At 51.5% G+C, this 27,108-nt stretch overlaps 3 protein-coding genes and 1 long non-coding RNA gene across 5 annotated transcripts; 2 read left to right on the top strand and 2 right to left on the bottom strand.

Annotated features, from left to right (window-relative positions):
- Positions 1–701: 701 nt before the first annotated feature.
- Positions 702–2,967, top strand: LOC128900496 (acrosin-like). Its single transcript, XM_054181695.1, has 5 exons — positions 702–772; positions 1,076–1,276; positions 1,607–1,872; positions 2,161–2,306; positions 2,608–2,967. Exons 1-5 carry the CDS (start codon positions 702–704, stop codon positions 2,965–2,967), a joined length of 1,044 nt encoding a protein of 347 aa, XP_054037670.1.
- A 1,207-nt stretch (positions 2,968–4,174) lies between these two features.
- On the bottom strand, positions 4,175–18,135 carry LOC128900478 (rab-like protein 2A). Its single transcript, XM_054181645.1, has 8 exons — positions 17,972–18,135; positions 17,847–17,876; positions 17,596–17,675; positions 11,296–11,375; positions 10,217–10,328; positions 8,208–8,305; positions 4,911–4,994; positions 4,175–4,618 (listed from the first exon to the last, which is right to left on the bottom strand). Exons 1-8 carry the CDS (start codon positions 18,067–18,069, stop codon positions 4,538–4,540), a joined length of 663 nt encoding a protein of 220 aa, XP_054037620.1. The 5' UTR covers positions 18,070–18,135; the 3' UTR covers positions 4,175–4,537.
- Positions 18,136–18,211: 76 nt separating this feature from the next.
- NME6 (NME/NM23 nucleoside diphosphate kinase 6) lies at positions 18,212–23,113 on the top strand. Of its 2 annotated transcripts, none has more exons than XM_054181660.1 (6): positions 18,212–18,406; positions 18,491–18,614; positions 18,729–18,768; positions 19,228–19,388; positions 19,655–19,832; positions 21,297–23,113. In XM_054181660.1, exons 1-5 carry the CDS (start codon positions 18,317–18,319, stop codon positions 19,819–19,821), a joined length of 582 nt encoding a protein of 193 aa, XP_054037635.1. In that variant the 5' UTR covers positions 18,212–18,316; the 3' UTR covers positions 19,822–19,832; positions 21,297–23,113. The 2 variants fall into 2 exon arrangements, with proteins under 2 accessions (XP_054037635.1, XP_054037644.1); XM_054181669.1 differs by having other exon boundaries at positions 18,512–18,614.
- Positions 23,114–24,802: 1,689 nt separating this feature from the next.
- Positions 24,803–25,186, bottom strand: LOC128900502 (uncharacterized). The gene is made up of 2 exons (XR_008463295.1): positions 25,121–25,186; positions 24,803–24,946 (listed from the first exon to the last, which is right to left on the bottom strand). It is a non-coding gene; the product is annotated as an uncharacterized LOC128900502 (long non-coding RNA).
- Between the last annotated feature and the right edge of the window lie 1,922 nt (positions 25,187–27,108).

The following is a 27,108-nucleotide window of genomic DNA, read 5'->3' on the forward strand; positions in this document are numbered from 1 at the left end:
CGCTGCACCTCTACTGTGTGCACCCCCGTGTGCATATGGAGATGTAAAGTGCACGCAGACACCGAGTGTGCCCACACATGGCGCGCACACACAGTGCATGCACACACGGAGTGCACGACACAAACCGACATGCCGGTGTGTGTGCGCACACACACAGCGAGCACCGGGGGGGTGGTGCTGGGCTCGCCCCACTCGCACGTCGCTGCTCGCCTGCCGCGGCTGTCACCAGGTGGGCTCTGCAGCACCCAGCCACGTGCGTCCTGCCTGTAGTAGTTCTGTTCTCTGGTGTATGTGCTTTGGGAAGGACCTGGCGGCAAAGGGCTGCAGAGCGCAGGGTGGCCGTGAACGCCCCAAAGGGGCTGTGATGCCACGTTGCTTTGTCCCTGCAGGCTGTCAGCAGGCAGTGCTCCGAGCCGGGCGCTGCCGCCTGCCACGGGGCACACACGCAGGCAGAGCGTTCAGCGGGGCTCTGTCGGGGGTGCCCGAGCCCAGCTTCTGCCTCCCCTCCTGCTCGGAACCCCCCATGTTGCTCCCCCTTCCCCCGAGAGACCACCGTGCCCAGCAGAACCAGGGACTGTGTGACATCAGCCCTGGCAACCAGGGCACCGTGGGCAACGCCAGCGCTGCGGGCACCGTGCCGGCTGCTGCTCTGGTGGCGACGAGCCCGCGGTTCTTGCAGCTGCCACGTGCCGCTGCCAGCCATGACTTTGCTCCTCGTCCTCGTCCTGCTGGCCCTGTGCTGGCCCGTGCACGCCACGTGGGACAGCTGTGGGTAAGTGGCCGAGGCTCGGGGAGGGAGCTCAGGCAGCCCTTATGGGGTTCACTTGTCCCCTGTGGCCACCACCGCGCAGCTTCCCCAACCCCACGTGGGAGCCTCAGAGCCTCGCCAGCCCCCAGGCCGCTGGCACAACCCGTCTGTGGGGCCAAAGCAGGAACAGGGGCGGGCGCACGCGCGCCCCGGGGGTTCCCTGGCCCTGCTGCCCACGCAGCGCCTGCTGGGGAGGGAGGACGGCTGACCCTCAGCCAGAGCAGCAGCAAGCCATGGAGCAGCACACTCTTGAGTTTCTGGTTACAGAGCGACCTGCGGGCTGCGGCCCATGGCTTATCACTACGGCACGTCGCGTGTCGTGGGTGGCACGGACGCCCAGCCAGGGGCCTGGCCCTGGATCGTCAGCATCCAGGACCCCTGGGAAGCAGGCACGGGGCACATCTGCGGAGGGTCCCTCATCAGCTCGCAGTGGGTCCTCACGGCAGCCCACTGCTTCATCAACGCCAGGTAAGGAGGATCGGGAGCGGGGCCGTCCCCACCACGCTGGCAGGTGCCCTGTGCCAGCACCACGTGCTGCTCCCGCCCCGGTTCCTCGCCCGGTGCCTGGGCTCTCCTGGGCCGGCGCAGAGACTGCTCGGGAGAAGGCTGCGCTCGTGCCGCATCTTCCCAGCAGCCCCCGGCTCGACATCGCCTGCGCCCGAGGCACGCCAGGGCTGTCGCACCCTCTGCAGCGCGGCTTTCCCCTCTCCCCGGGGCAGCAGCAGAAGGCAGGGAACTGCTGGGCTGCTGCAGCACGTGGCTCCGCTCCCTCTGAGCCCCCTCTCCATCTCCTTCCAGGCACATCAGCATGTGGCGCGTGGTGGTCGGGGCCACCCGCTTGTCTCGGCTGGGCCCGGAGGTCCAAGTGCGCAATATTCGGCGGCTCCTGGTTCACCAGCACTATAATAACATCTCACAGAGCAACGACATTGCGTTGCTGGAACTGAACCACCCCGTCCAGTGCAGCTACTACACACAGCTCGCCTGTGTGCCCGACGCCTCGCTGAGAGTGTCGGAGCTGACGACCTGCTACGTCAGTGGTTGGGGTGCCACGGCTGCAAGATGTGAGTTCCCCAAAAGCGCTCGTGTCCCGAGGGCAAGCTTGGCTCACTGGGGAGACGGGCTGGGCTTCCTGAGAGCAGAGGGGAAAGCCAGAGTCGGGCCGTGGGGACATTCGCCTACGGAGAGAGGGGCCCAACCCATTACCCAACGCAAGACCAAAGGGCAACAGCGGTACAAGGCCTTCAGGACGCAAAGCCAAGAACCCGGGCAAGGGGTTCACCAGACGGGGTGGGGGGGAGGGGAGAACGGGCAAAGAGCTGCTGGGTGCTAATTCCTTTCTGTGCTCACAGCTGCAAAATCAGCTGATGTCCTGCAGGAGGCCCAGGTCCACCTCATCGACGTCAACCTCTGCAACAGCAGCCGGTGGTACAGAGGGGCCATCCACAGCCACAACCTGTGTGCTGGCTACCCACAGGGTGGCATCGACACCTGCCAGGTAGGAGCGTGCCACAAGCCCAGCCCCAGCAGCACAGGCAGCCCTGGCACAGCCGCCCAAACACACCCCGGGGCGGGCTCTGCCCGCCAAGTCGCCCTCCCGCCGCTGGCTCCCCACCCCTGCTGGGGCTCACCTCCCCTTCCCCATCTGCGGGTCCTTGCCCCGCGCACGCCTTGTCCCAGAGGCCGGGGACTCTGCCCGATCCCAATCCCACAACGTCGCTCTTTCACACGTCCAGCAGCCAGCCCTAGTGCTGACAGTGGCCACCCAACACACCTCAGGCCTCTCTCCTCCGCTGCAGGGTGACAGCGGTGGTCCTCTGGTGTGCAAAGACAAGAGTGCGGAATACTTCTGGCTTGTCGGCCTGACCAGCTGGGGGAGAGGCTGCGCAAGAGCCAGGCAGCCCGGCATCTACACCTCCACGCAGCACTTCTACAACTGGATCCTGGTCCAGATGGGACTGCGCCCCGCAGTAAGGGCGACTCCAGCATCACGGGACTGGAGTCATTTTCTCACCACCTCCACCCCCTATCAGAGGCCAAAGACAACACCAACACAATCGGGCAGGTTTGGATCCTGCCCATTTCCACGACAGAAGCTGGTGGAATTCTTTACTCGGGTGCAGGAGCTCCTGCGGCTCCTAAGAGGGGAAAAGGCTTGAGCAGCAGGACGCACAGGACCCAGCGCAGGCTGCAGCGTTCCACCGCGTCTCCTTCTGGGGCAACACCTGCCGATCCAAAGGCAGCCTCAGTGCCAAAGGCCTGCTCTGTCCTGCCCACGCTCCTCCGAGTGTATGCGGGTGCTGACGATGACGGTTGTTGAAATAAAGTTGCCGATTTTCTCAGCTAACCGTGCCTCGCTCCAATTCAGTCTCCTGTGCAAGGGAAGGACTTCCCTGCCCAGCACCTGCGGAGTGGGGCTGCAGGCACACCGTGGGGCACAAAGGGCAAGAGTCGCTCCCGAGGGCTGGCGATGTGCCTGGTCACAGAGGAGGGTGAGGGGGCAGCGGAAGAAGGGAACACAGGTCGTGGGGGGCTAGAGGTCTTGGGGACAGCAGTTGGGAACGCAAAGTGGCTTAGGCCGGCTTCTGGTGGGATCCCCGCGTGTGTGTGTGTGTGTGTGTGCAATGCACCAGTGAAATTGAAACTGGACTCTCTCGTGACCCAGGAGACACGGAACTAGGAAGACCCGAGGTTTGCACCGATGACTGCGTAAGGAGTTTGACATCCAGCCACAGCTATTACATGGACTTAACTTCCATATTGTTAGTTGAGGAATCTGAGAACACGCTGTGCTTATGAATCTAGGGGTGAAGGTGTGTTTATGTTTCACTAGTAAACTGAGCGTGTGGGAAGGCAGAAAAGGACTGGACTGAGTTCGTGTTTATGCACATGGTGGTTACATATACGTGGGTGCGGGTAAAGGCATTGCTCTGGCTATGTCAATCTGTTTTGCTGGTCACATTAATTGTGTAAGTCTGTGTGTGTGTGTGTCTGTCTGTCTGTCTGTCTGTCTGTCTCTTTGGAATGCAGCACAAGTCTCTTGAGCAGACCCACGGGAGCAGCAGCCGCCACATCCATCGGGCTGGGATAGGACAAGCCTCCTGGGTGTGAGAGTCCACCTGATTCGGCTCTACCAGACCCGGCGGGAGAAATCCCCCGTGTTCAGAAGTCTACTGGAGCTGGCTGCTCCGTAGCAGAATGGGGAAGAAAACCCAAAGAAACTCTGCGGCAGAGATCACAGGGTGGACAGAGAGGCAGCGCTGGCCGGGCTGCGAAAGCAGTGGGGAGGGCTGGCAGCTGGACTTGCGCTGTGGAGTAACTGGGCTGCCTTGCAACAAAAGTGCAGGAAGGATGCAAGCTCAAAGCTTTAGAAAAAAAATTTCTTTAGTGTTTGTCCGCTCCAGTGGGTACCGTTAAAGCCTCTGGGCAGGACCCTGCCCTGCAGGTGCAAGAGTGGCTTAGCTCTCCTGGCGAGCTTTGCCTTGAAGAAGCATGCAGTAACGAGCAACCGCGTGGCTACTCTCGCCCTGCCCTTGACCGTGACGTGCAGTGGCTCAGGCCAAGCCAAGGACAGAGGCCCAGACCGTCCCCCACAAGAAGGGCAGAGGCCCAGCTGCCCATCACCAGAGCTCTCAGGGCACGAGAAAAAACACCTTTCTCTGTGAAGGCCAGCTCTAACTAACCCCAGAAATCTAGAGCAAAGGGAGAAAACAAGTCAGGGTCCGGGGCTTAGGCAGATGGCGGCGTCTCTTCAGGGCAGCTCTCCTCTTGATCCGACAAATTCTCACTCCTCTTCTGCAGGTTGAAGTTCTGGAAAGGAGCAGGAGAAGGAACTGCTGAGAAGCCTGAGAGCAACAGCTACGCTCTGCTGCGGTTCTTTCAAATTCGGCCTAGGGCAGCGTGGGCTCTTCAGAGGGTCATCACCTCACCCCTTCCAACCTAGATGCCAGCAGCACACAAAGCCCACGGTGTCACCAGCAGAAGGCAAATCTTTCCATGCCTGCAAAGCTTCACCCTTTGCCACAGGCTCTGCTTTCCCTGAGGCAAAAAAGCAGAGCTGCTCATCACTTAGGAGGAGCGCAGGAAGCAGAGCCTTTCTTACCTCCAGTTCTCGCATGACCTCGTCCATGAAATCTCCCGAATTCTGCTTGTAAGCAACTGCCAGTTTGATAGCATCGTTGAAGAGCTGATGGGAAGGAGAATGCTTGTCACTCAAAGTAAGGGGCACTGGGCTTCTGTAACATATGGAAACTGTTCCCACACCCCAAGAAAAAAAAACACAACCAAACTTGGCAACTACCTATAGCTACCAGGACCTCACAAGTAGCCCAACAGGTGTACTAGCCCGTTTTCTGCTCTCTGTGCCTACAGCAGTCCCCGTGTCCTTGGACTGTACAGGGGTCTCCTGGATGCTGAGGCAAATAGCTGTTAGGGACACGCGCACACCTGCAGGTCTACGATCTGTTGGCATCAGGGAGTTGTGGTGGGATGGCTCCTATGACTGGAGTGTTGGAATGGAAGGATACAGGCTCTTCAGGAAGGACAGGCAGGGGAGATGAGGAGGGGGTGTTGCTCTCTGTGTCAATGACAAGCTGGCGTGCATGGAGCTCCACCTGGGGATGGATGAGGGGCCAACCAAGAGCTTATGGGTCACGATTAAAGGGAGGGCAGGGACAGGTGATGTTACAGTGGGGGTCTGCTACAGACCACCCGACCAGGAAGACCAAGTGGACGAAACCCTGTATAGACAGACAGGAGCAGCCTCACGTTCACAAGCCCTTGTCCTAATGGGGGACATCAACCACCCCGATATCTGTTGGAGGGACAACACAGCAGGGCATAAGCAATCCAGGACCAGGCATAAGCAATTCCTGGAACGCCCTGATGATAACTTCCTTCTCCAAGGGACAGAGTATCCAACGAGGAGAGGTGCCATGCTGGACATTGTTCTCACCAACAAGGAGGGGCTGGTGGGGAACGTTAAGCTCAAAGGCAGCCTTGGCTGCAGTGACCATAAGATGCTGGAGTTCAAGATCATTAGGGCAACAAGGTGGGCGCACAATAAGATCGCTACCCTGGAGTTCAGGAGAGCAGACTTTGGCCTCTTCAAGGATCTGCTTGGGAGAGTCCCGTAGAATAAAGCCCTGGAGCGAAGGAGGACCTCCTCCAAGCTCAGGAGCGATGCATTCCAACTAAGAGGAAGTCAGGCAAAAACGTCAGGAAGCCTGCATGGATGAACAAGGAGCTCCTGGAAAATCTCAAACAGCATGGCAGGGACTGGCTCACTGCAGGCCACCCAGGCTGTCACGGCTCTTGCAGCCCTGCTCAGAATGGCTTCAGAATCACAGAACCACAGAATGGTGGGGGTTGGAAGGGACCTTCAGAGATCATCTGGTCCAACTCCCGTCACCCAGAGCAGGCTGGACAGGAACACGTCCAGGTGGGTTTGGAATATCTCCAGAGAAGGAGACTCCACTGCCTCTCTGGGCAGCCTGTGCCAGGGCTCTGGTGCCCTCCCAGTAAAGAAGTTTTTCCTCATGTTGAGACGGAATTTCCGGTGTTCCAGCTTGTGCCCGTTGCCCCTTGTCCCGTCACCAGGCACCACTGAGAAGAGTCTGACCCCATCCTCTTGACACCCGCCCTTTAGCTATTGATGAGCACTGATGAGATCCTCTCTCAGTCTTCTCTTCTCCAGGCCGAACAGCACCACGTCTCTCAGCCTTTCCTCATAAGAGAGATGGTCCAGTCCCTTGATCATCTTCGTAGCCTCCACTGGACTCTCTCCAGCAGTTTGCTGTCCTTCTTGAACTGGGGGGCCCAGAACTGGACACAGTGCTCCAGATGTGGCCTCCCCAGGGCAGAGCAGAGGGGGAGGATGACCTCCCGCGACTCTGCTGGTGTTTTGGTTGCTGGTCCTGTGGCCCTGCGGCTGGGTCGGGCTGGTGCTGGTGAGGGGGAGGCTGAGGCCAGCCGCCATGGGGCTTGCCATAGGCCAGGCCGTGCTCCCTGGCCCGCGCCTGCCCCTGTCCTCAGAGGCTGCTGCCCTGCACCAGCACAGACATGCCGGCCAGGAGCTGAGGAGCAGCGGGAGGCTCTGGCCATGTTCCTGGCCTCTCTCTTTCCAACATGGGGCAGCAGCGTCCAACCCAGTGTGTGGGGACCTGCCTCCTCCCACCGCGGCTGCCCAGGTGGGCACTGCCACATCCCAAGGGACCAGGGTCCCCAAGAGCCGCTTGGATCATCTGTTTGTCTGTCCTGTGCCTGGACCGTGGCTTGGCACTGAGCGGGGCTGCAGCTGGCCTTGAGGTGACGTTTCCTCCGCCGCGGGTGCTGCAGCATCAGCCCTGCCCCACCACCCTCTGGGCTGCCTTAGGAGCGTGACAGACACTTGTCCCCACATGGTCCTTGCTGGGAAGATGGGAAGTGAGTGGCAGAAGCTCCTAGAGGGCTACGCTCCTAGAGGGCTGTGCCACAGGGGAGAAGACCCAGCTGTGCTTCCCTGGACCACGGGATAGGGCAGGATTAGCTGGTCAGCTTCCTGGGAAAAGCAGTCCCATTGCCCAAGAGCTGCCCCCCGTTCCCCTGTGAGCTCATGGCACTGAAGGGACGCTACCCTTTTGCAATCTCAAGAGGTCCCTCAACCCCCCACACACCTTGTTCCTACCTCCATAATTTGCATTCTTGTGTCTGTGCAAACCAAGCTCAGATGATGTCCCACCATCCCTCCTCACCCTGTCCTGCCGCCCTGCCTGCACCCATGCAGATCCATGCCTCCCTGGAATGAGCACTCTGATTGCCAGACGATGGGGATGATGTGCTGACAGCAGGCCTTTCGAACACAAAGCACAGGCACGGGCTGGGACTAGGGCTCTGGCAGAAATAATTTGTGACTTGTCTTCAAATAAAGCAGGTTGCATGTCATGCAAGAAGATGCTTTTCCTGCAAAGCAGATTGGGAGTGCAGCTGAGTGAGTAGGAGCAGAGGGAGGAAGCAGACTGCAGGACGACGCTGGCTTTGCCATGGCCCATCGGGAACAGAGCAGGATATTCTCAGTGCCAAACTAACTAACGTGGGAAATTGGTATTTTTCCCAAATGGGAGCCAAATGCAGCTTTTTGCTGCAGGAGGCAATTGGGGCCTTCCTGGGGGCTGAGGTTATGCACAGTGGGTGATCCAAGCAGTGAGGAGGGGACACAACAGACGGAGGGGAGAGGAGTGGGCTCGGGAAATGTGGCAGACCAAGAACGCCTTGGAGAGAGCAGGCTGAAGGACAACATGTTAAGGGAAAGGTGTTACAGGGGAAGAAACTGCTTCTGGCAGCACAGTTTTTCTCCTTTGCTAATCACCCTCTCCAAAAACCACTGGTGCCCCCCCACGCTGGACCTTGGCTATGTTTTTACCTTCACTACATTGGTGCCATCTGCAGCAGACACAAAGTAAAAGGGCAAACTGAACTTCCGGGCAAAGTTGAAGCTTTTCTGGGTCACCTTCATGTCCACTGGGGGAAAAAAAAGGAGAAGTGGTCAGTAAGACATCACTGTAGGCAGAATGCCAACATATGCAGAAGTGGTGGAACAGATGGAGACCAGAGCCTGCTTTAGCTGTCAAGACCTTTTCACTGTACTACAAGGCTAGGAGTGTTCTCCCCAAAAGCTATAGTGTTTTAAAAGCAGCAGCAAACCATTAACAAAAAGAAACAAAAAGAAGAGAGTTCTTGTTGGTTTATCCATGGTACTTGACTAAATTACAGATGGATGCTGATGTGCTATAAATGAATAGTGCTTTGCAGCTTAGAACATATCACTTGCTGTGCGACAACTGTGAAGGCTTTCCAGGCACATCCCTACGATTTTTCTGTGTCCACATGACTCAGACACCATCGCCAGTACTAGTCGTGCCTCTCCCTCCAGTTTGGCCTTTCTAGCCCGAACTCTCCACTGCCCTTATGCCACGTTACCTATAATTCTGTGAGTCAGGGGCACGCTCACAGTGTACAAATGACTCAACTGTTATATATGTTTACTTAACAGGCAGTTAGGTCCAGCTACCCCAACCTCAGTAGGCCAGAGGCTTTACTTCATTTTTAGAACAAATCTACTGCATATTTACAGGAGGTACTGACACAGCACCAGCAGCTCAAAGTTGTGATAGACAGACAGCCTGTACGCCAGCACAGGAGGGTGACTCCAGGTGATTTTCTCATAGAAGCAACAGCTGAAGCAGTTCAGTCTCCAGACGCTTCTCAGTGAGCACTGCCCAGGCAGCTGCCCAGGCAGCCTGCTTTGCAGGAAGCTTGATCAACCGTTCTGCAGACTGGGCCTGTGTGAAGAGCTGTGGACTGATCATTTCCTAGTCCAGGTGGAATACAGCAAAGAAGGAAAGGCAGAGGACTTAGTGCTCTATGTGCTCTTAGTGCATGTAGAGCACTAAGAGCAGGATTCATCTACACAGAGGTTCTGTCTACAATATGGCTGTCAACACCAAGTCCATTTGCCTCGGACCTCCTGTACAGTCCGTGCAACCAGCGGACTCAAGGCTGGCTTGACACATCCTATAGGAAACGCTTTTACTAGGTGAGATCAATCATGCCCTAAACCACACCTCTGAACCAAATGAACTTCCTTAGACTACAGGGGGACCCCAGACACCTTATTCAGGTGCAGACACCTATTCATAGCTGTGATGATTTCTACCACGAATGTCAGCAAGGAAGCCCATGTCTGACACTGCACTTGATAGAGAATCGCAGGAGAATGTGGTCCTAAGGGTATGTGTTCTCTCACTGATGCTGAGCAGAGAGCTGCTGTGTTACACGCTCTCACAGGGTGCCAGAGACAGATCACAACCCCAATGATAGCAATAATGAATGCCAAGCTGGCTTTCCTAAGAGGAGGGAATCATCCAGTTGCCTGCAGGGGAAGGTGAACAATTTTGTCAGCAGGTACATTTAGGCACTTTAGCACAGAGGAGTCCCACGGAATCCTGCAGGCTGAATTAGCAAGACAGACAGTTACTGACTGTATCAGGGGAAGCCACATAATAAGTTATCCTCTTTTTCCAGCAAGACATCCAACAATTTTTGACTAGGTACTGGTCCAATCAGCTTTTGGGTTCTTACTGGATGAAATGGGCAGCGCGGTAAGGACAGAATCGGAAGGACATCACTTGAATAAACCTTAAATGGATCAAATTTGTATTTTTAATTGCTAGTCAAACAAGGACAAGAGCCTATAAGACAGCATGCAAGGTCAGTAGAGGACCCAGCTATTCCTTTGATAAAATACAGCTCTGAGGGACTAATACTCAAGAACTCATCTGGACCTAACCCATGAATGACATTCTTTCTCAGCCAGGTCAGCAAAGAATCACATCACAATCCAGAGAGGTTGAAAGAAGAAGATATACTCACCATCAATTTTGTTGGCCACCACAATGCAAGGAATCTCTGGGCGGAATTCTCTCAGCTCCTTGTACCAGCTGTTTAAGTTCTTGTAGGTGACTTTCCGCTGCACATCAAACACCTTCCAAAAAAGAACCAGTTATCATGGGGCCAACAGCAGGACGGCTCCCAATCAAACCACTGCACCAAACACAAGTACAGAATCAAGAATTTTCCCAGGAGGACATCAACAAAGGAAACCAGCCTTTGTTAGAAAGGAGGAAGGAGAAAAGGGAGAATATCGAGCAAGCCTTGAAACATGTAGACAGTCTCTTCCTTTGCATGATGCAGGAAACAGTCCCTTGTTTTCCTTTACATTCTTATTTTGTATTACAACAAGCAGTCTATCACCCATGACGGTGAACAAGCACTAGGAAAGATCTGTTCTGCTAAGCAGGGTCAGATGTGAGGCTTCTCTATTTTAACAATTAACAATTATAATACCAATGAAGTTGACTGATGCTCACAAGTGATGAGAAGTAGCTGAAAGTTAGAGCAACAGTACAAATCAAGAGACTTAAGTGGGTCAGGAGTAGGAAACAAGACTGATTTGAGCTACTAAATGGGAAGCGCAAAGTATAGGAAAATAGAAAGGGCAGAAAACCAAAGAAGAATGTCTTATGTAGTCCCCTGCAGAACATGTCAGAACAGTTTTGTACTATGTAATCCTCCAGTAGTCTCATCACAGAACAAGGAATGCCTTCTCACTTGCGCCACCTCTGACAGAACTGCTTCTAAATGAGTACATTCAGTTGTATGTACCACCTTACCGGAAACATGGTGACAAAAGTAAGGAAATTTAGAAGACAGCAAAGCCACGGAATATAGTAAGAGTGCTATCAGGAAAGACAGAAGAAAGCTAAACATACGCAGCTACACTGGTTTTATCTGAAAGAAGAAAGAACTATATAGGAAAGTTTTTTAAACCGGTGGAAGAGACAAGAAATAGAAGCCAGAGTAATCATAAAAAGTAACATACGCTCCAAGCGTCAGCCAGGACTGTTACTAGTCAAAATTCTATCAGATCACAGCTGAGGCACTACCCTTACCATGATACAAGCATGAGCCTTATGGTAATAGGACGCATGCATGCTCTGGAACCTCTCCTGTCCAGCTGTGTCCCAGAAGTCTGTAAGACACAAAAAAACAACCTTAGAATGACACAACTTTCCGAGTTCTATTTTCCTCACAACTTAAACCCAGGATGCAAAGCCCAGTCCTTCTACTCAGGGTCACAAATTAGCTTTCACCTCACTAATCAGAAACATTCCAAGGCTAAGAGGTCATGCAAAACCAGGACCTTTTCTTAGCTAGGCCGAGTTATGAGGTGTGCTGACACTAAACATCGCTATCAACATCTTAGCAAAAGAGAAGTCAGCAGTGACGTGACTTATAAAGGACAGTAAGACAAAGCTAAAAGTCAACAGTGCAAAGAGTGATAACAATGTATGGTACTTTGTTACTAGAATTGTCAACAGGAAACAAAATCTATATGTCTTGAAACAACTTTACTTCTGACACAGCGATAAATAGCTAGGTGCCTGACACAGGACATGCTCCACCGCCTCTCGCTGCACTTTCCAGGGGCACGACTCCTTCTAAAGTTATGAAGGGTAAGTAAGTTAGCCTGAGACAGACAGGTTCCAGTTCATTACTTCTTCATAATAAAAAAGTTCATGACTTCTTAAACTGCCCAAAATATAGACAAGTACTTGTCAGAACACATTTGCATTCATTTTGTGTAATTTTGCTTAGCTTCTAAAACTGCCTGATCTTTTTAATGTGCCATTTCAGAATCCTCACTTACAAGGAAAAAAGAGGTGCCGTTACCACCATCTACTGAGCGTCCCTCAATTAACTTCTCAAACAATGAGGCAGCTCTCATGAGAGTACTTGCCATGGCTTAGGGAAAATCATGATTTTTCATTTTTTAGTCACTGGAGTGATGAAATCCTCCAGATCTTGCTTGTCATACCCCATGTCACTCCACAACATAGGAATTTATTAACCTTAAAATCCTTGGGAAAAATAAGATTCATAAAGCAATACACTACACTTTAATGCAATCCTAACTCTACCACACAGAATTTGGTGATGGCCACTACGAACAACTCAGCAGAGTGAAATTAAACTAGCAAGGGAAGTGGTAATTCAGCATAATTTAAAGCCTTCAGATCAAACTACCCGCCTTTATAAATCGCCCCTCATATCAGGTCTTCTCTGCAGGGGAGCTTGGATGATCAGCATTACATTCATAAAAGGTGAGGACAGAAGACCCTGCGAATTCTGTATAACAGGCCAGATGAATTACTTAAACTAGAGCAAGCTACTTAACAATCCGTGTTAAAAATAAGTCCCCAACATATGAATCCATACTTTTGCAAGTTGCCTTAATAGTAATTTCACTTCCTGGTTAAAAAAAACAAACCACCTCATCTTTTATTTGAGTTTACCTAACATCAGCTAGAGTCTGTTAAATATTTCTTGCTATGCTGAAGCCTCCTTTTGTACAAAGGTCCTGTTCTCTGATGTTTTACCTTCTCCTTGAGAAGCTAACCAGACCAAATCTCTCATCAATAGGCCCCTTTTTACCACCTTTCAAGTGTTCTTGTGGCTCTTCCCTGAAACCTTGTCTTGGGTTTAAGTGGCAAGGTTTTTGTAAGGGGGGAGGCTGCAGGGGTGGCTGCTGTGAGAAGGTACCAGAAGCTGACCCCACGTCACGCAGAACCAGTTTCAGTCAGCTCCAAGACAGACCCACCTCTGGCCAAATCACACCCAATCTGCAATGTTGGTGAGAACATCTTTAAGAAGGGATAAAAAGCCACTGCACAGCAGCTGTAGGGAGGGGAGTGAGAAAATGTGAGTGCAACAACCCTCCAGACACCAAGATCAGTGAAGAAGGAGTGGGAGGAGGTGCTCCAGGTGCCGGAGCAGAGAGTCCCCTGCAGCCAATGGGGAACATCATGGTGAGGCAAGTGGTGCCCCTGTGTCCAGGTGTCCTCCACCTGGAGGACTGTGGTGGAGCAGATGTCCACACTGCAGCCTGGGGAGGACCACACGCCACATCAGGTGGATGTGCCCTGAGGGAAGCTGCACCCCATGGAGACCCCACACTGGAGCAGGCTCCTGGCAAGAGCTGTGGGCCTGTGGAGAGCAGCCCCTGCAGGAGCAGGTTCGCTGGCAGGACCCGTGGCCATGGGAGACCCACATTGTAGCAGTGCGTTCCTGAAGGGCTGTACCCCATGGAAAGGACCCATGCTGGAGCAGTTTGTGAAGGACTGTATCCCATGGGAGAGACCCCACGCTGGAGCAGAGAAAGACTGTGAGGAGGAAAGAGCAGCAGAGGCAAAGTGCTATGAACTCAGCACAATCCCCATTCCTTATTCCCCTGCACTGCTCAGGGGGAGGAGGAAGAGGTAGAAGATCTAGGAGTGAAGTTGAGCCTGGGAAAAAAGGAGGGATGATGGAGTGCAGGTGGTTTTAGTTTTGTTTTACTTCTTACTATTCTACTCCATTACAATTAATTGTCAATAAATTAAATTAATTTTCCCAAGTCAAGCCTGTTTTGCCCATGATGGTAACTGGTAAGTAACATCCCTGTCCTTACCTCTACCCACGAGCTTTTTCATCATATTTTCTCCCACTGTCCTGTTGAGAAGGTGGAGTGATAGAGTGGCTTGGTGGGCACCTGGTGGTCAGCCAAGGTCAACCCACCACAAACCTCCACCATTTTTCAATGCTTTTATTGAATGGCAGAAATAAGAATTAGACACAGTCTTGCTGTAGTAGGTTCAAAAAGGAGTCTTAGTGTAATGTTTCAAATTTGGGATAGCTATAAAACCTCTGGAATTAATATTCTGATTTTATATCCACAGATTACCTTAGCTGTTTGGAATACAGCCCTCTTTTGAAGCTCATAATCAGATGTTCATCATCTTTCTTGCCTCCCAGGATGTTTTCTAATTCTCCCTATGAACTTATATGGAACCATATTAAAAACCATCCCAGTTTATCTGCACTAGTTTATTATTGAAACTATTGCTACTAATTAGGTTAGGAGCAATGCAACCAGCAAAATAGGTGGGTGATGTTTTGCTATATTACAGACAATAGTTGTTTAAGAATTGCAGCATTTCCTCACTGAAACTGATGATGTACACTGATAAAACTCTGACGAAGAACCATCTCTGTATTTGTAAAACATATTTCAAACATGAACCAACTGAACAGAATTCAGAAGAACCATAAAGAATGACAAGGGATCTAGGAAACCTAGAAAAGATGAGAAAAGACAGAATAAAGTGGGGTTGTTTACCCTAAAAGACAGAAGACATAGAATCACAGAATCACAGAATGGTTTGGGTTGAAGGGACCTTAAAGGCCACCGAGTGCCACTCCCTGCCCTGGGCAGGGACACCTCCCACCAGCCCAGGTTGCTCCAAGCCCCGTCCAACCTGGCCTTGAACCCCACCAGGGATGGGGCAGCCACAGCTTCTCTGGGCAACCTGGGCCAGTGGTTCCTGAGTGTCACCACCGTCCGCATAAAATATTTCTTCCTTATGTCCAATCTAAACCTGCCCTCTTTCAGTTTAAAACTGTTGCCCCTTGTCTTGTCAATACAGGTCCTAATAAAAAGCCTTTCGCCATCTTTCTTATAAGCCCCCTTCATATATTGCAAGGCTGCACTAAGGCCTCCCCAGAGCCTTCTCTTCTCCAGGCTGAACAGCCCCAACTCTCTCAGGCTCTCTCCATAGCAGAGGTGTTCCAGGGCCCTGATAATTTTCATGAACCTGCTCTAACAGGTCCGTGTCTGTCTTGTACCTGGGACCCCAGAGCTGGCTGCAGTGCTCCCGGTGAGTTCTCAAGCAGAACAGAGGGGGACAATACCCTCCCTCAACCTGCTGGCCACACTTCTTTTTATGCAGCTCAGGATCCATTGGCTTTTTGGGCTGCATGCGCATATTGACGGCTCATGTCCAGTTTTTCATTCACTAATAAAGGGGAAACGTACAGTGTTCAAACATGTAGAAAGCTCGTGCAAACAGGAAGGGGGAAAACTTGTTCAGTGCTCAGGAAAACACAGGAAATAACTGGTTTACCTTGAATAAAGAAGTATCAAGAAAGAAACACTTTCTAGCAGTAAGAACCCTGATATGTTGCAACAGATGGCCTAAGCAGTGTTTGCCATTGGAAGTCTTTAAATACATTGTATATAAATATAAATATATATAGATATATATCTCAGTGAAGAGTATCATTAAGTAAAGAGTTTCTCCTGTGCAGAGATGTGCAAGATGACCTCTCACAGCCTCTTCCAGAGCTGCAAGACTCTGACAACACAGAAATTGCAGTGATACAGGCAGCAGTACAGAGTATCAACTCAAACCACAGAATAAAACAACGTTTTTCTTGAACTTCCACCTGTATCACACAGTGAACAATACTGTGCTGTCAGAGGCTAATTCACCTAAATTAAACCAATGCTCCATTGACAACATCAGAAAGTTAGCACTTGTAGTAAAATGGAAGTTATGGGATAGTTGAGAGTATGACTGATAAACAGATGACTGATAGAACTAGAATGTTTGCAGTCTATCAAAAAAACTAATAAAGATTGAGATAAAACAGGTGGAATTTTATGATAAGATCATGCAGGCTAGACATATCCAGAGAAAGAATTTAAATATTCAATAAACTTGAAACATAGCCGTCGGTAAATACACTCAAAGTAATTAACCAACCAAAAATACCCAATAAAAAAATGACCAATAACAGAACGTGTTAAAATGTATTTAAAACCCCAGCAACTAAAACAGTAGATCTAATAAAGTAAGCTATGGCATGGATTTTTAGAATTGGTGTTGATAGGCAGCTATATCCCACTGTAGACTATTTTGTAATTAGCATATGGCATATTTCTTCTCACTCATTTACTATATTGACATAGTAAAGGTGTCTGAAGGCAGTTTGATACTGCAGCTAAACTGACATAATACCTACCTCACAACAAAGAGCAAGCCCATGCTCAACCCATCCTTCCTTTGCCAGTATGTTCCCACCTGCCCCTTTCACCAGCACTGGTATGGATAAGCCTCCACAGTGAAATGTTTTAGGAAGCCAAAAGAGTAGAAACCCATTTGCTTACTTTGTGAGTGGTTAATATGCATGGTTATCTTCCTGAACTGACTTGACAATGGACAGGATTGACAATGGACTGTAAGCGAATGCTGGTGGTACACAGGGGAAAAGGACTGCAACTTTCATGGGCAGCTATCTTAGCTTCATGATAAAATTTAAATCCTTGTTAGCTTAGTTCTATCATGCCACTCCATCCTGAGCAACAAGCACTTTGACTAACAGTGACTAACACAGCTAAATCAGGATTCTTGCAGCAATTACTTTGACAAGTATTCAATCCCTTGGAAAAAAAAAAAAAGATAATCTTTGACTTAGATATGCCCTTGTCTGGAAGTCAAATGTAAAAGATTACTGGCATAGCTGAAGAACCTGATAACTGAACAGTGATCTGGCCTGGTAGATGAGAGCCGTGGCTATCATCTACCTAGACTTCAGTAAGGCTTTTAGAACTGTCTCCCATAAAAGCCTCATAGAGAAGCTGTTGCTATATGGGCTGGATGAGCAGACAGTGAGGTGGACTGAAAAGTGGCTGAATGGCCAGCCCAGAGGTGGTGATCAGGGGCATGAAGTCTAGTTGGAGGCCAGAAACTTAGCAGTGTACCCCAGGGGTCAACACTGGGTCTGAGCCTGTGCAATATCTTCATTAATGATCACAGAATCATAGAATAGTTTGGGTTGGGAGGGATTTTTATAGGCCATGCAGTCCAACCCCCTGCCATGAGCAGGAACACCTTCCACTAGAACAGGCTGCTCAGAGCCCCATCCAACCTGGCCTGGAATGTTTCCAGGGGTGGGTTGAATGTCTCCAGGGATGGGGATCTGGATGGTGACTGAGCACTGGCACAGGCTGCCCAGAGTGGCTGTGGAGTCTCCCTCCTCAGAGATATTGAAAAGCTATCTAGACATTGTCCTGGGCAACTGGCTCTAGGTGGCCCTGCTTGAACACGGGGTTGGACAGGATGACCTCCAGAGGTCCCTTCCAATCTCAACCATTCTTTGATTCTGTGATCCCTTCATTCCCCTGTTTCCCTGCCTACAAACCACTGTTTGGCATCCTCCTGACCACCACAAGGAGCTCCCCTCTCGTGTTTTTGCGTCCGTACACTGCTGCTTATGCCGCCAGCACCATCGCGGTTTCCCTCTGTGCACGCGGACGGCATCACCCCACCCCCGGGTCCCATGGAATGCCCGGCAGGGCGCTCCCCACTTACCCACGAGGACCGTCTGCCCGTCCACCTGGGCACGGTGCTTGTAGAGCGTCAGAGCGAAGGTGGAGAGCTGCTGGGGGCGGCTGCGACCGTGTTAAGGAGCCGTCGAAGGAGCATGACCCCCCCACTCCGCAGCGACCGCCGCCGCCGAGCCGACACCCGCCGCACAGGCGGGGCCGAGGCGGTTCCCCGGGCCGGGACGCGCCTCCCGCCGGGCCGGGCCGCCACCTGCGGAGGGCGCAGCACAAGGATACAAGCCGTCGAGCAGGAACCTCTCCAGCAGCCTGCGGACAGACACCGCACACGCGTTAGGCCGCGGCACCGACCCGCCCCCCACGCCCTCCCCTCCCCGCGGGGAACCGGCCGGGCGGCCACGCACTTGGACTTGCCCACGGCGCTGTCGCCCAGGCAGATGATCTTCACGGTCTCCTCAGCGCCGGCCGCGGCCTCATCCTGGGCCTGCTGGGCAGCCGCCATGACACCGCCCCCGCGTCCCCGCTGCTACGCGACACGGTGGGGCCCGACCCAGGACCCGCCTCCCCTCAGGACCCGCCTCCATCAGGCTCCGCCTCCAAAAGGCCCAGCCTCCCTCAGACCCCGCCTTCCCCAGGCCCCGACCCGGTCTCATGTCCCGTCCGTGCGTCTCTCCCTTGTTAGTGCGTCACGCGTGCGACGTCGCGTCTCTTTTGGCGTCACCGGCGCGAGGCTGCGCGGCGCGGGTGGCATGGCTGCGGCGGGTCGCTGCGGGCGGCCGCTGCAGCTGACGCTGGCGCTGCTGAAGCCGGACGCCGTGGCCCACCCGCTGGTGCTGGAGGTGAGGCCTGGGCGGACCGCGCCGCACCGCCGGCCCGGCCCGGGGCATCCCATGGGGTCCCGTAGGTGAGCGCCGCCCGCCCAGCCGCTGCGCCTCTGCCCGCAGGCCGTGCACGAAACCATCCTCAGGCACCAGTTCTTCATCGTGCGCGCCAAGGAGCTGCGCTGCGGACGGGAGGAGAGCCGCCGCTTCTACCGGGAGCACGCGGGTACGCGGGCCGGGGCTTCCACCGGGAGCAGGCCGGCAGAGCAGCGGGCTCGGCCGCCGGACGGGCCGGTGCCGGCGGAGCCGGGCTGTGTGACTCGGGCCCTTTCTCCCGCAGGGCGGTTCTTCTATCAGCGGCTGGTGGAGTTCATGGCCAGGTACCTGCCGTGCCCGCAGCCCGGCTGCATGGGGAGCAAGGGGGAAGCTTTGCAGGTGGAGCCTTGTCTGGCCTGAGCGATGCTCCTGTACCCGGTGGGGTCCACCTCGACGTGGGATGCATCTCGCCGGGAGCTGGTGCTTCTGGTGTCCCGAGGGGGAAGGCTCTGGGCTTGAGGGTGGAGAAATGTCAGGACCAACTCCGCTGTGACAACAGTAGTGCTTGGTGGGTGGCATCCTCAAAGGCTGTGGGCACCATTGCCTAGGAGGAAGTCATTCGTGCAAATGTTTTGCTTCTGAGCCGTGCCTAGTGTTGTCATATGTCTGTTTCCCCTTCCAGAAAGCACTGTATGGCAGTTGCACTTCCTTGCTTCTTTGCACTTACTGCATTTGTAAGAATGAAAGAGCTTTGTCCGTTTGTAACCTTATCTACTTCTGCTTTTCCCTGGTCCTTTTCTCAGTGGCCCTATGTGGGCTTATATCTTGGCCCATGAGAATGCTGTTCCCCTCTGGAGATCCCTGATGGGACCCACCAAAGTATTCCGAGCCCGAAACAGCGTCCCAGATTCCATCCGAGGAGCTTATGGCCTCACTGACACCAGGAATACCACTCATGGCTCAGGTAGATCTGTCCTTGGCTGAGTGTTGGGCAAAGACTGGAGCTCAGGGAGGCATGAATGATGGTATTTTGTCTGCCTCTGCTTGCTTTCCATTCCGGGAGTCAAAGTTAATGATTTGCCCACTTCCGCAGACTCCACTCACACCCGTCCTGGTGCGGCCGAGCCTGGTGCCTTTCTTTTTGGCTTCTGCCCTTCCCTTTGGAACATAGCACATGTTTGCCATGCCAGGCTGGCATCTCTCATCTTCTCTTCCTCTGTTTTCTAACAGATTCACCAGCATCAGCCAGCAGAGAAATTGCCTTTTTTTTCCCAGAGTTCAATGAACAGCTCTGGTACCAGCGGGAAGAGCCACGTCTGCGCTGCGGGCAGGTGTATTACAATGCAGAGGAGCGTGTCCACTGTGTTGTCGGGGATGAAGAAAAAGAGTTGACCTGAGTTACCTGGGGGTATGGTTTGCTGAACTGGAAGTAGCTGCTAGGCACACGCTGTTTGGGTCAGCCCCATAACAAGACATAAAGCTGTGTCGGACTTTTAGGAGTGTGGGGGAGGGAAAGACCTAATGGACGTTATGTGGTGCTACCTGGGATAATGTTATTCATGCAGCATACAGGTGTTGCATTCATGCAGCATACAGCATTTTAGGACAAAAACTTCTCAAGTAGCAGTATTCCAACCTGATACAGAGGTCTGTCCATGCCGTCCGCTGGTCCTTTGTGTTTATTTGGGTATGAGTGGTACAGGTGAGTTCATCAAAGGGCTGGTGATAGTTCCAGTTAGGATATGGTTGGTTTTGCTGATAGTAGGCCTCAGATTCTTAATATTTGCTCCATTCCCACAGTCCCTTAAGGATAAAAGAGGGGAAAAAGAATATGAAAAAATGCAGCAGTAAGCTGGGCAATATTAACTGTCCTGTCCTGCAAGGATTCTCACCTGCTGACAGGACCCAGGCTCACCACTGATAGAGGAGGACACCAGGACAGAGACTGAAAAAATGCAGGGAGGACAGAACTGCTTGCAGACCATCCTCCCATCGGTTTTTCCCTGCAGAAGGTTTTCCAGATCTTCTTAAGGCTGCAGTCACAGCTCGTGTCATGTCAGAGTGCCACCCATGTAAATTACAGTGCAGCATCACCAAGTATCTGTTGTCTCTTTACGTGAAATTTTGGGGGGGAGGGGGGCTCAGGTCCAGGGGTGAGTTGCTTTAACAGACCCTGTTAAAAGTGTATAAATAAGAATATATTTTCTTAGAGGCATGTGCCAGAACACAAATGAAGCATCCAGTGTGGAAGAATACCTAATAGCTGCCACCTGGCAGCACTATTTCTAATAGGAAGCCTATTCTTTGAAAAAAAATTTCTAATGTCTTGGGACTTTTACCCTAGGCAAAGGAACCCATTTTTCTTTTCTGCAGTTAGAAGGAAATTAACCCATTCTGACACCTCTTTTGTTCAAAATTAAGGGAGCTGTTGTATTCTTCTCTTAGCTCTCTGATCAGAGGAATGATGTTTGTATGTCCACATATGGAAGGAGAACTGAATTCTGTCAACTTTATTTCATGTTTATTTGACAGTTTTCATATGTGGGCTCCTGTCCCTCCACAAGACGCACTTTTACTATGTGACATGTTTTCAGTAAAGCACTTCTCCCATGTGATGTGTTTTCAGTTAAACAGTCGGGAGTGGTCAAAAGGCAACTGAGCATTAGGAATGATGAAGAAAGGGACCGAGAACACACTTCAGAGACTTGCACGTATCTCAGCACCATTTGACTCCCTCACTGTGGCAGCAATTCGACATCTATTGTCACCCCAGCCTTCTGATACCTGGAATCATCTTACTTTAGCATGTAATAACTTGGTTTCTTAGCTATTTGCTCTGGATTTCATCGCTTTTCTGTTGTTTTACTGACAGGTTTGAAGAATGTATGGACTGGTGAGGTGTCTCTTCCCTCACAGAAGACACGTGGATATGTCCAATCCGCAACTTGGTGCAATTCTGGCAGTTTGATGGTTGTCACAGTAGAGAGGCTCACTGAGGACATGGTTGTTACCCTTACAATCTAAGACTGCACTTTGTTAATATCTTGGTACTTTCAGTACTGAGATGGATTGAATCTCTTTGGCACGCAGTCTTCCCTGAATAGCATTACTTCTATTTTGCCTGTGATTTTATTCTGTGGCTTCTTTCTCAGGCATCTCTGTCTTTACTGTTGAAAACAACAGGCCTGGTATAAGACCAAAGCCATGAATTCTTTGGAATCTTATGACTTCCTTCCAATTAACACTGTGAAATAAGATGTGCCTTTATAAGACAGACAAGTGATTCATGCACTTAGATCAAAGAGGCGTATCTTGTCTTTATCGTGATTGGCATTTTACTTCTCCTCAGTCCTGGGGACACCAGCTGCTGAAAAAAGGATAGATGAAATGCAGAAAGGGAAATACTAAATATCAGTAGAGTCCCTGAGGTGGGTATGGTCTGAATTAAGGCCATGCGGGGAGGAAGGAGAGGACTGACCTGCCACTCATGTACCCATGTGCCTTCCCATGCGTCCTCTGCAGCTGCGCTCTACTGCAGCAACACCCTGGAGTCCTCACCCATGATATACAGGTTCTAGCATGTGTGCTGCGTGTGTAACCTGAGTCACAGAATCGTAGAAAGCTGGGTGTTGGAAAGGACCTCTAGAGATTGTCTAAAGTCCCCACCTCAAAGGAGGGTCCCCTAGAGCAGGTTGCTCAGGACGTTGTTTTTCACCCTTACAGTAAAAACAAAACAAAAAAAAGGTGAAATTTCTAGTATTTCATTTTGTGCCTGTTTTCTCTTGTCTATTCACTGGATACCACAGGTTTTCTTTACTGTCTCGCATCAGGTATTTGTACACACAGATAAATCCCTCTGAGCCTTCTCAAGGCTAAATGGTCCCAGCCCTCAGCCTCTCCTCACATCATGTTCAAGCTTGATTCCAGTTTTCCCCAGGCTTTCTTGTATTGGGGAGCCTAGAGCCGGTCACGCTGCTGTAGATGTGGTCTCACCAGTGCCAAATAGAGGGGGAAAGATCTCCCTGGACCTGCTGGCGCACGCCTCTTGCTAATACAGCTAAGGATGCTGTTGCCTGCCTTTGCCACAGAGGTTCATTGCTGGCTCGTGGTTAGCTTGTTGCCCATCAGGACACCCAGGTACTTCTTTGGACGCCTAGTTGAGTATTAGCACGTGGAATTATTCCTGCCCAGGTGCAGGACTTTGCATTTCCCTCTGCAGAACTTCCTGAAATTCCCATTGGCCCATTTCTCCCTGAAGGGACTGCAGTCCAGGGAGGAACTGTACCAGAGCAGGGACTCCTCTGAAGAACTGCAGCCTGTGGAGGACCCACGTTGGAGCAGGTGCACTCCTGAGGGAACTTCAGCCCATGGGTGTGCCGTGTCTGAGCAGGGGAACCAAAGGAAAGAGCACTAGGAGAGAAGAGTAAGAAGCAATGAGTGGCAAAAGAAAGCACAACACGCTGACCCCAGCCTCATGTGCTGCCCACCACCTCACCAAAGGGACAGGGAAGAGCCGAGCGTAACGTGTGGGGACAACAATGGGAGCGGGGGCTAGGAAGTGGGAAGAGAAAGTGTTGGGTTGCAGCTGAGCCTGGGAAAGGGGAGGAAAGCTGCTTTCCTAAGTGTTGCTTTAATTATTTTTTTCCTCAGTATCTGAAGCACTAATTAAAAGTTTATGTTAATTGGCAATAGATTACTGAAATTCCTCTAGCTGAGATTGTTTTGCCCGTGGTAGCAGGGATTAAAGTCCAGGCCTGAGCTGAAGCAGAGCTCTTGGGCCCATGGGCAGAGTGTGGGTGGAGGTCCCAAGTGGGACTAGTCAGGGACCTTAAGATGCCTTAATTAGTGCCCTCAGGCCCTCACACTTTTTGCCTTTCTGCCTTTTGTTGGGATTCTGAACTCCATCTCGTGGTCACTGCATCTAAGGCCACCTTCAGCTTTCACAAGCCTGACCATTTCTTTCTTGTGAGCACCGTGGCAGGCAGCGTGATGGATGCTCTCAACCCCCTACCCAAACTAGCACTGGTTTGGTACAGGCTCCAAAGTGGAAAAAGGCCTGAGCTGTAGCCGGGCCAAGAACTGTAGTTTCAGTCTGTTCTCTGAAAACCCACAGAGTGACACAGTGAGCACTGATGCATGTGAGCTTGGAACACCAACCACGCAATTAACACATGAGTAGTGGGTGGCTTTTCCAAGATAAGGAACAAAGTAAGTTGTGGGTACAAGGAGTCTCATGCATACCTGTCCCATCACATGTAATTTGACTATGAGCCATCCACTTTATTCCATAAATATGATAGCCGAAGTGAGCCTTTTTTGAGCGCTCCCTACTTGTCTGCATGGCCGTGATCTCCCTGTGAGCTGGGGGAACTCTCAAGGCTGCTCCTCGAGACAGAGAGATCTTTTGCCAACGGTAGGTCTTTGGTAAGTGACTGGCAGCATGCTGAGTTAATACTAATGAAACATTACAAATCCATGTAGCTGTTAAATATTATTATAAACTTTGTCTAAATAATTCTATTAGACATAAACTGTTGTCCAAGTCTGAGACTATGGTTGGACCAAGCCACACCTAATGATCTGGATGAGGGGATTGAGTGTACCCTCAGTAAGGTTGCAGATGACGCCAAACTGGGTGGGAGTGTTGATCTGCTGGAGGGTAGGAAGGCTCTACAGAGGGACCTAGACAGGATGGATCGATGGGCCAAGGCCAACTGTAGGAGGTTTAATAAGGCCAAGTGCCGGGTCCTGCATTTCGGTCACAACAACCCCAAGCAATGCTACAGGCTTGGGGCAGAGTGGCTGGAAAGCTGCCCGGCAGAAAAGGAGCTGGGGGTGCTGGTGGATGGCCAGCTTAACATGAGCCAGCAGTGTGCCCAGGTGGCCAAGAAGGCCAACAGCGTTCTGGCTTGTATCAGGAATAGTGTGGCCAGCAGGAGCAGGGAAGTGATGGTGCCTCTGTACCCGGCACTGGTGAGGCCTCACCTCGAGTGCTGTGTTCAGTTCTGGGCCCCTCTGAGGGGTCTGGAGACCAGGGCATATGAGGACAGGCTGAGGGAGCTGGGCATGTTTAGCTTGGAGAAGAGGAGGCTGAGGGGAGACCTCATTGCCCTCTACAGCCACCTGAAAGGAGGGTGGAGAGAGGTGGGTGTTGGCCTCTTCTCCCAGGGGAATAACAACAGGACCAGAGGAAATGGGCTGAAGCTGCAGCAGGGGAGGTTTAGATTAGAGATTTGGAAGAATTACTCTACTGAAAGGGTGGTCAGGCACTGGAACAGCCTGCCCAGGGAGGGGGTTGAGTCACCATCCCTAGAGGTGTTGAAGAAACGTCTAGATGTGGCACTTCAGGGCATGCTCTAGTGGCAGAGATTGTAGGGGTTTTGTGTGTGTATGGTTGGGCTCGATGACCTCAAAGGTCCTTCCCAACCATGAAGATTCTATGATTCTAAGCTCCATCAGGAGTTTAGAAAGCAAAGGGGTCCACTCTGAACCTTGTGACTCAATGGGAGGGTCTTCCTTACCCTTCTGCATCTCTGGTCTCTGTGTCAATCATTCTAACTCAATTTTCTTTTGTGTGTTTCTTCCATGCAGTATTTAATAAGGTGAACCTTGCCATCAAACTTACTGAGCCTCAGTAAACCACTGTTTGGTAAATTCCATCAAATTTATTGCACTCTGACAAATTATTATTTTTACTTCAATAAAACATATTCTTGCTGCTCTCTTTTGAGTGAGGTACATACCACTCTCTCATGACAGGCAGAGTCTCTCCCCGTGTCCAGAGACCTGCATTGCTTGTGCCTTGGTTGTCAACGGAAGTGGTGCACACCTGCATACCTGCAAAACAGGCTTGAAAATGCTGGCTGTTGGAAGCAGACTCCAGGGATGCTCAGACTGTCTCAGGCCTGGCACGAGCCTCCAGATGGACCACAAGTCTGAGCTGTCCTAGCCTGACAGATTAGGCAAATAAATCGCCACAAAACGAGCAGTCACTCTTCATTGATGAGTGAGAGAGCAGAATGACTGGTGGAGGTGAGTCTGTGTCATCTTTGTGCTACACCAGGTATTACTGTAAACAGGTCAAGAAATCCGTGCTGGTGTCTCTGATGAATTCTGGCTGTCGAATCAGCAGCACTGTCTTTCCCTGTACAGCCTTTCTCAAGGGCTCGTGCTGTGCTCCCTCTTGTTTGCTCAAGGCGTGCCATGTTCTGACCTCCAGCAGTGCCACAAGCTCTCTTGCTAAATTCTTCCAATAGTAAATCAAGTTCATATCTAAAACTGTAGACAATATTAAAAACTCTGGCCTGGCTTCATATTGTGAGGTGTCTCTCTAGGTGCTTAGATCAGACACGTGCTTTTGCGGCAGTACCCGCTGTGGTAGCTGGTCCAGATATGTAGAATAGTTTGTGTTGGAAGGGACCCTTACAGCTCATCTAATCTAACCTCCCCTGTCATGAGCAGGTACATCTTCAACTGGATCAGGCTGCTCAGAGCCCCGTCCAACCTGACCTTGAATGTTTCCAGGGATGGGGCAGCCACCACCTCTCTGGACAACCTGGGCCAGGGTCTCACCAGCCTCAGAGTAAAAAAATATCTTCCTTACAGCTAGTCGTAATATACCCTCTTTTAGTTTAAACACATTATCCCTTGTCCTATCACAACAGGACCTGCTAAAAAGTTTGTCCCCATCTTTCCTGCAGGCCCCCTTTAAATACTGAAAGGCCACAGTAAGGTCTCCCCCGGCGCCTTCTCCAGGCTGAACCCCCCCAGCTCTCTCAGCTTGTCCCCACAGCAGAGGGGCTCCAGCCCTCCCAGCATCTCCGGGGCCTCCTCTGGCCCCGCTCCAACAGCTCCGTGTCTCTCCTGTGCTGAGGCCCCAGCGCTGGAGGCAGCACTGCAGGGGGGTCTCCCCGAGCAGAGCAGAGGGGCAGAATCCCCACCTCGCCCCCCTGCCCACGCTGCTGGGGATGCAGCCCAGGCTGCGGGGGGTTTCTGGGCTGCCAGCGCACATTGCCAGCCCATGGCCGGCTTTCCACCCCCCGCCAGCATCCCCAAGCCCTTCTCTCAGGGCTGCTCTCCATCCCTCCAGTCTGTATTGACACCTGTGATCTGGCGCACATCAGTCATGGAGTGGGTCGTGCACTAAATACAGACCTATATCTCCCTGTGCGCCCACCCCACGGATGGGTCAGAAAACTGTAGCTTCCAGTAAAAGCCAGGGATATCAAACTGCCCTTCATACCTATAACAATCTGTCTACCTATCTGACGTGGCTGTAGTATATGTATGGTGTAGATATACTGCCTCAGAGTAGAGCAAGTATTTGGGCAGGAAGGCACAGTTGATACTGCAAATGGTTGTGGAACTTCAGCTTTGTATTTCCTCTTTCAATAATGCTTTCCATAAAGTTTACTGTTATTCAGGTATTTCATAGTGACTGCTAAAGTACTGTTAAATTATTTACCTTTTTCTCCTTTTAATACTTCAACAATTTTTTGTGTATTTTTTCGTCTAGAGTGTGAACATTTCAAAGATGGGAACTCTGTATAGAACAAAGATAGTCTTTCTCTATGTCTCATTCTACATCTTCTACATTATGATGCAACTGATTACAGCAGATGTAAACAGCTTCAAAGTTTTGCAAAAGTGACTGCCTCAAACTTTTAATAGCCCACTTTGTGCCT

Source organism: Rissa tridactyla, chromosome 1 (genome assembly GCF_028500815.1).
Source record: "Rissa tridactyla isolate bRisTri1 chromosome 1, bRisTri1.patW.cur.20221130, whole genome shotgun sequence".
NCBI lineage: Eukaryota > Metazoa > Chordata > Aves > Charadriiformes > Laridae > Rissa > Rissa tridactyla.